Source organism: Diceros bicornis, chromosome 23, assembly GCF_020826845.1.
Source record: "Diceros bicornis minor isolate mBicDic1 chromosome 23, mDicBic1.mat.cur, whole genome shotgun sequence".
Taxonomy (NCBI): Eukaryota; Metazoa; Chordata; class Mammalia; order Perissodactyla; family Rhinocerotidae; genus Diceros; species Diceros bicornis.
This window is the reverse complement of record NC_080762.1, coordinates 45,393,711-45,404,896: the sequence shown is the minus strand read 5'-3', so window position 1 is coordinate 45,404,896 and position 11,186 is coordinate 45,393,711. Positions and strand designations below refer to the sequence as shown.

General features: G+C 40.6%; 1 protein-coding gene across 1 annotated transcript; it reads right to left on the bottom strand.

Annotated features, from left to right (window-relative positions):
* Positions 1 to 7,504: 7,504 nt before the first annotated feature.
* CGA (glycoprotein hormones, alpha polypeptide) lies at positions 7,505 to 10,299 on the bottom strand. The gene is made up of 3 exons (XM_058566861.1): positions 9,898 to 10,299; positions 8,677 to 8,861; positions 7,505 to 7,856 (listed from the first exon to the last, which is right to left on the bottom strand). The coding sequence occupies exons 1-3, from the start codon at positions 9,995 to 9,997 to the stop codon at positions 7,779 to 7,781; spliced, it is 363 nt and encodes a 120-aa protein (XP_058422844.1). The 5' UTR covers positions 9,998 to 10,299; the 3' UTR covers positions 7,505 to 7,778.
* Positions 10,300 to 11,186: the final 887 nt, after the last annotated feature.

The window sequence follows — 11,186 nt, the reverse complement described above, 5'->3', positions numbered from 1 at the left end:
ACTAATTTAAAATTTAATTTCATGTTTAAAAAAATAGTTAGGATCACTGGTCTTCTCCCAATTTATCTCTGCATTAGACTGGGCCCAGAACTCTCTGACACCTTAATAGCAAGTCGTTCTCACCATCCTATCCAAATTAAGCTCTCAAATTCAAGAGACACATGAGTAAATGAGCCCATAGATATGAAAAAACATTTAGTGGCCCCTTCTCCCAACCACAGGAGAGAAAATGGACTTGGCAGAATGAACCTATGAAGGCACTCATAAATATTTTTATGTTTACTAATGTAAAACAATAAAGACAGCAAACCAAATGAAGATAATGTTAATGGCATGTCACACATCTTAAATTAGTAATAACAGGTTGCTATATAATTAATTCTATTTTTCATCCTTGGCTTGCTAAACATTTTTCAGGATCTCCCTTTCCTGAATGTTCAGTAGATGCTTTAATGTACGCTTTGTTTTGTTGTAGATGGCAACCAAACACAGTTTTTTGTTTTGTTTTTTTTTTAATATCTAGTCCTTTATCCCACTGCTTCCCAACCCTTCATGTCATGGCATACAGAAAAAAATGGGGTGAACTGGAGGGTATTTGGAGATGTCCATATGGGACTTAGTAAAAAAAGAATAATTCTAGTTATGAGAAAAATACAAAGTATCAAATTTGTATAAAACTTTCAAATGAAATATTTTCTGATATTTCAATGAGAAATTTGAGCATATTTCCTTATAATTTTTTTTCAGGTTTTATTATTGAAATGGCTACATGAAATTCATCATCAAGACTTTTTAATGACAATCTCTTCAAATTTTTGATAGTCACTACCAGCCAAAAACTTTGTGCATATAGGTAATAAAAAATTTTTTAAACCATTATTTCACAACCATTCAAAATTTTATAATAGTTTAAACTATATGTAAAGGACCTCATGGCTTTTCCCTTTTTTTCATTGACAAATGTCATGTTGAAATTCATGTAATAATGTGAATGGATTTTGAGCTTTAACTTTATCAAATAGTTATCAAATATTTCTTATCAAATATTTCTAAAAAGTGTTGAAGCTGTAATTTGCCGAATTCCCATGCGTTAGAGCTATTCACCCTGCAGCTAGTTGGATGCCACTAAAAGCGCACATCAGAGGCAAATGAACAGAAGGATCCCATCAATATGAATACAAATGTGCCCAGGCAGCTCGACCCATCCTGCCAGGCATCCCAGGAAAAGCGGACACATGCTCCCCAGCCTCACCCGCTGAGTCTTCCAAAAGCTCCATGCACTACTTGTCCACTAGGGGCAGCAGTGCCTGTAGCTGACCGACCGAACAGAGGAGCTGGCAGTGGGCGAGAGCCTCTGTTTGGCCACACAGCTTCACAGCGTTGTGGTGAGCGCTTGTCTTCAGCTTCAGGAACCATGTGCGCACAACTCTGCCCGTGCAAAAGGTGACTATATCCCTGGTGTCACGACTCTTCCACGTCAGAGGGTGGTACCAGAGACACACAGTCACTACAACAGCTGCGGTGGTAACCATAACTTAATACAGACAGCTAATAAATTCCCTCCCTAGTACCCAAGGTTAAGGCTTTAGTTCTTCCCACCATAACTTCAACCCAAGCATCTGCCAGCAACCCTTTTATACACACCTCCCCATCTTCACACAGGGGCAGTGCATTTCTAGGTTTCCTTTCTTCCTCTTCCTTGGTCTTTTCTGAAGCCGTCTTGGGCAAACCACTACTTCTGCTCTGCCTCCCAGCTCCCCTCTGTTTCCTAGGCCAAGCCCTAAGGCCAGCTTTTGCTAATTATCCCCAACATGAGTTGCAACTGAGAAAAAGGTGTGTAGAAGGAAATTTGCACATGCAGAAATTCTTACTGTCAACTCAATTGAGAATCAATTACTATTCACAGACAATTTACAGCTGAATAAGCGACTGTAATTCAAACACACTTTCTGATCAAGAGCATTTGGAGAAAATTGATACAGTTCTTTGTGCTTTCCACTTTGCTATCCTATTTCTGCAGACGTTCCATTAATGGAAAAGGCTTTAAAACAACAGAATGTCTTTGTTGGAAGCATTCTTACAAATTTTCAGTTATGTGCCAAGCATCTGGCTCCTTCTTCAGAGACTCCTCCCCGACCCCCATTTCCCTCACTCTCTTCCCAAAGCCTCAGCTTTCAATTCCTTCCGATGAGGGAGCTCTGGAAGTCAGATTCAACACGAAAGCACTTTTCAGAACGTGCTTTTCTGGGGTTCAGAAGGGGAATTCATTAAAAAACATCCAACAGCTATTTCTTTTTTATGTCTCCTTTTTTGAAGTTTGATGCAATAATTAACTTCTCTCCTTGCTCCAAGAAGACTCAGACCCAGCTTCAGTTCTTTGTGAAAACAGTGTTTAATATTTACAATTTCATATGCTATGCAGTTTTGAATAGGAGAATATGGAAATCCCACTCGGCTTTCAGAACAGAAAAATCTCTTTGTGTTTCGCCTAATTCAGCTCAAAAAGGAAGGGTCTGAAGGACTTGTTGGGTGAATCAAGAGGAGCTGTACAGGTGGAGCTGAAGCCCAACTTCTAGACAGAACATCAGTGGACAATTCACAGCTCAAACTTCATTTCTTTTAATATGGTGGCTTCCTACCTTGGGCTAATCTCCAAGAGAGTTCTCCTATCTAGTATCCAGGGAGAAATAGGTTCTTTGCAGGTAAAGCAAAAACCTCATACCTTGAGAAGAAACTGGAATTCGAAAGAAGCAGCACAAAACTGGAGATGGGGAGACCGAGTTCCACATGTTCCCAGTCCCTGTACAACCTCCACGTATGCAATGGTCAAATGGAGATGGTGCCGCCTGCCCTGACTTGCAGTCCACAAGGGGCTGAGTGAGACTTGCTGACACATTAGGCACAGAAAGCTCTGAGAAAGTAAAAGTGCTATACTCACGTCAGATGGTTTGATGTTGATGAACTCTTTGTCAAGTCAGGAGACCTTTCTGGATCTCTTGAGGTTTGTGGTCCTAACCAACTTCTTCATGTCAGCTTCATGGCCATCTATGTGTAGATTCTTTGGTTTTACCTGCCGATTGGACCAGATTATGGGGAGGTCTCCTAGTTTCCCCATAGATGGCAAAAGCAAAACAAAACTATTTCGGGCAGTATTTTCTCCAGCAGCCTCTCAGCAGTATGAGGACAAGACATCATCCTTTGGAATCTTAGATGCCAACTAAGATGCTAACAAATTTAAGACATTATCTCCCCAAAATGCAACAATGGTCATATAAGGATGATGAGATTATGGGCAGGGCTGCCATGTAAGATTGCACAGTGTGTGTACTGCACAAAGGTGCCCAGCCAGGGGGTAAGGACTGACTGATATCCACTTTTCTGTGCTATTTAATCATGAAGCCATATATTCAAGGTGCTCTGCCTGCTCAGAGAGGGCATCTTTTTCCATTTGCACAAAGGGTCCCTATGGGCTGGAGATCTTGACTTATGGGTGATTACTTAGATTTGGCAGGGGTAGGGGAAGAGGTGGAAGCAAGTAGAGTCACAACTCTTCCTTTCTGCTTTATTCCAGTTCAGCCACCTATGAGGCGACAGACCTTTCCAGCAGCCCTTCTTGTGTCTCCTTCTTCCCTCTCACACATTTTTCCTGCCCCAACTTTTTATACCCTCCTCATTCTCCTCTCTCTTTCCTTCCCTCCATCTCTTCTTCCCTCTCATCTTTTCCTGCCCTTTCCTCTCATTCCCAGGAGACGGACTGATGCTCAGGAGCCATCCTGTTCTGTTGACCTCCTCATTGAGCCCTAGTCATCAGTCACATCCCTAGAATCACTCAGGAGTCTCTGCTTCTGGTCAATTCTTAACACAACCCAGAAGCAATAGAAGTCTTGCTTATTTGTTTCATCCTTCTATTGCCCTGCCTGACATCCGTCTCTCCCTGGTAACCAGAATCCAGGAGCCCCAGTGCAGACAAACCTGGTGGTCTGTTTAACTTACCTTGTAGTATTCATGGCCAGCTGCAACGCCTCAGTCAGATGTGTTGTTGTTTAAAAGGAAGGTGCCTGGGATACTGTGTTTTAGCCATAAGGAAAGAATCTCAAATGGGAGAATTTGGGGCAGCTCTCTGACTGAGGTGAATGATGGAGAATTTTTTGAAAGAAGCACCCCTCAAACGTGCTTATTCTACCTCTAGTACTTCTTTTAGGGATTTTTCACCTAAACGATAGACTTGAAACACAATTTCCAGCCTCCATGCCCGCCTCTCTTCCTCCTTGCTGCTTATATATCTGAGATTATAATCTTTTCTCTAGACGGCTCATGTCAGTACTTTCTAATTGACTGTCCCAGAAGACAATAACACCCATTTTCTCAGGCATGCTGGTCCAGAATCTATCCTTGGCGGTCCAGCATCTTCTCTTCCTCACACCCTCACACCCTCCTGAGCAATCCTAGCCACCTCTGTGGTTTTGGTACCACCAACCACTGATGACCCTCAAGCATCTACCTCCAAGTGGAAGTCCTTTCCTAAGCTCCGGGTCACTGTCCACGCTGCCTCCCATACATGCTCACCTGGTACTCCTTAGACACTTCAACTCAGCAGGTCCCAAACTGAATTTGTCATCTCCCCCCTCTGCTGCTTCGCAAACCTTTTCCATTTTCCAGTTGTTGGCACAGTGATCCACCAGCTACCCAAAACACCGTGAGTCATACCCACAATCACCACTTGATTTCTTCCTAATTCCTCCCAAATCTGTCCCCTCCTCTTTCCCTCACCCTCCCTGCCAGTAGGCCATCACCATCTCTTGCCAAGACAATTGTGAAGGCCCCAACTCGTGACTCTGTGTCCAGTCTCTCATCTTCTCAAATTACCATTTACTTGCTGCCAGAATGGTTTTCCTAAAGTAAGAAGCTGAGTGTATCATTCCTTTCATAGAACTTCTCAAACTTCTTCAGTTAAGTACTCCAAATGCAAGAAGAGTGAATGAGCTCCCAGAAAGTTTGGGAGGGGCCAGAAGAAGAGGATCCAGAAGGTCCCACTCACAACACGAGGTTTCTTTTTAAGTCACCATTTTTAATCCCATTTTTTGCAATTTTGCATTCTATTCTATATCAGTTTTTGCTTTGAAACTAAAATAACATTTCTCCAAATCTTCAAACAAAGTTGATCCTACAGAAAGGTGCATGTTTATCCCGTGGCTTAGGAACCCTCCAGTCCCCTAGTTTGAGAAGCCACAGTCCTAGCTGGAATGCACAATTCTTTGTGTGTTATACAAGGACCTTCTTTTTTTTTTTTTTTTGTGAGGAAGATCAGCCCTGATCTAAAATCCGTGCTAATCCTCCTCTTTTTGCTGAGGAAGACCGGCTCTGAGCTAACATCTATTGCGAATCCTCCTCCTTTTTTTTCCCAAAGCCCCAGTAGATAGTTGTATGTTATAGTTGCACATCCTTCTGGTTGCTGTATGTGGGACGTGGCCTCAGCATGGCCGGAGAAGCGGTGCGTCGGTGCGCGCCCGGGATCCCAACCCGGGCCGCCAGTAGCAGATCTCGAGCACTTAATTGCTAAGCCACGGGGCGGACCTACAAGGACCTTCTTGACAGGTATCTATTTGTCTCTGCAGCTTCAGCCGTCCAACCAGCTCCCTGCAGTCCAGGAACACTGAACCTCTTGCAATTCTGTGAACTTCATACCGGGTGCCATCTCAGGACATTTACCTATGCTGTTTCCTCAAACTAGACTAAACCCCTCCCATCTCTATCTACTTATCTCCTAGACCCAACTCAAGTATCACCTGCCCTGTGATGCTCTCCATGACGAACCCCACCAGACCGAGTTAACCATCCCTCCTTTTAAGCCACTCAAGTCCACACCCCTTCTAGCATACAATCACTAGATTGTAATTCTTTGTTTATGTCTCTCTTCCCCACCAGACTGTGGATTGCTTCAGGGCAGGGTCTGTGTCTTACTCACCTAGGCCTTCCCAGACCCAACACCATGCCTGGCACCTGGTCAGATGGGAGGTCAACATGGCCAAGACATTTCACCCTAGTGCTCACCAGGGTTGATTTGACTGATCTGAAGGACCATGGGGATGTCCCCTTCCTCTTTCATTACTCCTTCCATTCTCTCTGTCAAACAGACTGCTCCCAGATGGACAGGGCACTCCAGCAAAGGTGTGTCAGTAGCTTTCCTTTCCTGTTGAATCCTCCAAACAAGCCCTCAAGACCTGACACACAGTAGATTCTCAATGAATATCTGTTCAATATTTGAATGAACTGATGATCACCACCATTGTCCTCTTGAATTAAGCTGTATTATATTTTCTCAATCTTATCTTCTAGAGAATCCTGATATCTCTGAATCCCCAAGATCTAACAATGTGCCAGCACTTACTATACATTAAATAAATGTATAATAAATTAACAAATGAACAAGTGAAGTAATGTGTTCATGTATATTCAGTGTTTCTTGAAAACACTTTAATTTTTCATCCTGACACCTGGTGTGTTTACCAACTGTTAGGAATTAGCATTTCACTCAGAAATGGAATCTCGACAAATTGGTGATGACTGAATTTGTTTTTGAAAATCATATTCCTGACCAGTGAGGTGTTTTGTCATTTTAGGCTCCTGTAGGAGTAGAACTTTTGGGTGGGTTTGATCTCTACCATAACTAACATAATTTAATGGGTAAAAACCATGGTCCTCAAAGTTAGGACTATCTCTTAATCATTTGAAGTATAAATGCTCAATAAATGTGACTTTGAAGCATATCACTGCTCTTAAGCGTTTGGATAGAACTCAGCGAAAGTGCTTGACCGTCCACCTAGCCCACAGTGAGCGCTCAATGAGTACTTTGCTTATCAATTATTCATTCCCGTCCAGACCTGAATGTGGAATTTAAGAGCTGATGCCTCTGGAATTTTGGAGCAATGCCCAATTTTAGTTGAGGACAATAATATTCTTGCCTTAGCCACCATTCAGTTACAACCTGGCTGCCAGAGACTAATAAGATGCACTTTTTTTTTTTTGGCTAGGCATAAGCCAAGTGGATAGAAACTTCAGGCTGTGAAGGATTTTGTGTTTCCCAAACCCTAGAGCAGTGTTCTCCAATTTTTTTGTGATTGGAAACTTCTACCAGTAAAAAGTTTCTGACCAAATATCCACAATATATGCATAATTATTTATTTATAAATTTTATACATGTATTATCATACTAATGTATCTGTACTTTTATAAAACTCATCAAAATGGGCATTTAAAGAAGTGATATAAAAATGAATCAAAATAGAGGTTATATTTTCTTCCCTCATCCCAATGGATTGCCTTGTAAGTAGCTGCTTGGCTGGAGCAGTCACACTGGCTCTGGAAGGCTCGGTGGAAACAAGGTTCTTCAGTCTCAGGTCCCTGAGTGCATGGGCCCCGGCTCACTCATGGGCTCACTCCCTTCAATTAACCATATCAAAAGCAACTGCCTTTAAACTTTTAAGAAGAAAATAGAATTCAATGATAGAATGATGATTTAAAAGACTTTATTTCCAGTGGAACCAGCTTTTTATGATCATGCTAAATGCTGTATTTCATTCCAAATCAAAAGAGCTAGACTGCTGATTATACTGTCAGATAAAGAGAAAGACAATAAAGCTGCAGTGTATCCTTGAAGCACGCCGAAGGGGAATGGTAAGGAAAGGGAGGCTTTTATCTCACAAGGCCATATACGCTGAACAAATTAATTTTCCAATCCAGGAAATCAGCAGTCATCAACATGGCACTTTGCAAAATATTTAAGATTTGTGATAATAGCAGGTACTGCAGTGGCACTCCGTGTGGTTCTCCACCTTGGCATTTCCCATCACTGTGGCCTAAGGGGGAAGGAAAAAAAGGAAGATAGATGGATTAGATAGATAGAAAGATGATAGATAGATAGACAGTTAATAGATATAGATAATAGGTAAATAGATAAGAGATAGATAATAGGTAGAAAGATAATAGATAATGGATAGATAGATAGATAATAGACAGACATATAGATAATAGATAATAGGTAGATGGGTAGGTAGGTAGATAGATAGATGGATAGAGAGAGAGAGAGAGAGAGAGAGAGATAGATAGATAGATAGATAGATAGACAGACATATAGATAATAGATGGGTAGGTAGGTAGATGATAGGTAGATAGAGCGGTAGATGATGGATAGATGGATAGATGGATGGATGGATAGATAGACAGATAGATAGATAGATAGATAGATAGATAGATAGATAGATAGATAGATAGATAGAGATAGATGACAGATAGATAAGCAAAATTGAAAACTGTTAAATAAAATTGTCCATAGCCACCTGAATTAAGTAGATGCTTGCTATATTTGCATATTCTCCCTTTCAGCTGATATTTTCACTCCAAAAGGTTAGCTTTGCATTGTGTAAGTATGGTGCACTCTCTCTCAACCTGCCCCTCATCACCTCCCCGCCTCTTCTCCTCATTCTGAATAAATCCAGCCTGTACCCACGAGGTTGCTGACTCTTTTGATTAAAGGGGACAAATGCAGCCCCTCCCTGCACAAATGTCCACAAAGGACGGGTCATTAGACACCTCTGACATTAAACCCCATGCACGTGCTCTGGGGACATTTCTCTGGTTCAAATGTTAGAAAGCTTCTGGGGCCCTTTAAGTTCTTACCTTAGTAAATGCTTTGGCCACACAGCATGTGGCTTCTGAGGTGATGTTCTTCGGGACCAACATTGTCTTCTTGGACCTTGCTGGAGTGGGATATGCTCTGGAGAAGCAGCAGCCCATGCACTGGTAAATTGGGGCACCCAGCTTGGAGAAGTATTTGTTTTCCTTTAGCTTGCATTCTGGGCAACCTATCACAAAAGAGGCAAAGAGTAAAATAATCCAAAAATGATTCAAAAAGAAACTATGAATTTTTCCTTTTCATGGGATGGTAAATATTCTTTTTTTATTGGGAATAAAATAAATAAATGCTTTTTGGCTATATGTTAATCTTCATACACAATATCTATATGTACTGATTACAGTTATTTTCATTGGAAAACTATTTTTGCTGATATGTATGGGAAATTTCCATAGTAGTAGTTTCTCTCTCTTCAAGCACGGATTCTCCTACCCCAGTGCTAATAGCGTGCCTATGTGGAACACAAAACTTGACAGATGAAAACTCCATGCTCACCTGAAAGGAGAATTTTGCCCGGAGGCAAAATAGTTTCCCCTTTAGAATCTGCTATTGTTTTTTCCCCATAGAAACTCCAAATATTGACAGAGAAAAATATGTCAGACTTGAGAAAGCTTGGTGATTGTAGAGAGCCTGATATTAGATTGGGCATCCGCATTTGGGAACTGGGAGTGAAACATTACCCACTTGTCTAGAGAAAAACCATAGCCAGTAGTAGCTCACAATTTCATAGCAGATGGAATTATATCAGCCACTATATGAGATTTCTCAGCCAGTACAGCAAAACGAATTTACCGCATAAAGTGGTTTTGTTTTTCTCACTTGTGAACTCATGTGAAAATTCATCTACAAAGGCAACGTTAAAATTCTCTCAAATCTTCTGGGAGAAATGTAAAAAAAATTGAGCAAAACTGAATAAGGAGCATTTTCTTCTCGTAAAACTCAGATAAAGAATAATCAGGAATCTATTTCAGATGAAAATGTACCAGCTGCTATTTAAACGGACATGTAAGATATCATTTTCACTGTACATTTTTGGAACCTAATTTAATCTTATGTTCACAATCTGCAAGTGCCTAGATATGTACCCAACAGCAAAGATTTATTACATTTGAAAAGGAGGTGGAAGTGCAATTAATGGAATTATTGATGTACATCTAGAAATGTGTGTTTTTCTTATTACTGCAAATCCAAGTTTGGTCACACACCCTGCATTGTAAACTCTGCATCAGGAAAGGAATGGAGAATATGCAGAAACACAGACAATGTGGCCAGAATGACAGCTGCATATTTTCTGTAGTAATCCATGGCTCTTCTGCAAAATAGACAAGGGAAAAAACGTTACTCTAAAATTGGCTTGCCAGTCATAACAACAACAAGTAGTTTTAACATTACTACTAATAACACATCATCAGTCTCTTGACCCCTCTGCTTACAGCTCCCAACACACTCTAAAGCCGTATATAAAAACACAATTTCTCTTCAGGAAAGAGATGAGGAATTGAATCTCCCTATTTCTCACAGCAACCAGTAGAATCGGGCTTAATGATAACAACAATAAATTCTTTTTTAAACATATCATCCTGTTAAAAAGCCTCGATGTCTTTATCAGTAAAACATGAAACTTCAACTTGATAATATCCAAAAATATATATAAAGATGGATGGATAGATAGATACGCTTTTATATGACATATAAAATATACAAACATTTGAGCCCATCCTTCCCATTCCCACATTACCAGGTGGGAGAACAGAAGGAAAGGACAGTGTCTCTCCTGCTTATTATTCACTGGTGGTAGGTGAGCTCTAAAGTAAGTGCTAACCCAGCAATGTGGCAGGATTAGACAGCATAGAATGTTAATGAAATTTCTCCAAAATGCACTTCTCGACTTATTTGTACCTATAGATACAGCTTTATGCATTTTGAGTGCATGAGATCAGGCTATCCAAGGTCAGCTGAGTGATTGACCATAGCCAGGCATGGACCTAACTGCATCTGAGAATGGGGAGACAAGAGATTGGATTGCATCTCCACATGACCTAGAAAAATCTCTTGTAAGATAAAAGGGGCAGGTTTTTATCCTCATTTTTAAAGTGAAAGTGTTATAGATTCCTTGTGCTCAACCCATGAGAGATAAGAGAGACAGAGCATCAATTACCAATTAAAAAAACAATTCAGAACATTTAAAGAAGAATTAACACTAATTTTACAGAGTCTCTTTTAGAAAATAGAAGAGGAGGAAACTATTCCCAATTCATTTTATGAGGCCAGGATTACCCTGACACCAAAACCAGATAGATAGGTACAAAAGAAGAAAACTAGAGACCAGTATATCTCATGAAATTAAATGCAAAAATCCTAAACAAAATAATAGCAAACTGAACCCAACAATGTATAAGAAGAATTATACAAAACAACCAACTAGGAATAATTCACAGTATGCAAGGCTGGTTCAATATTTCAAAATCATTTAATGTGTCCAACACATCAATAA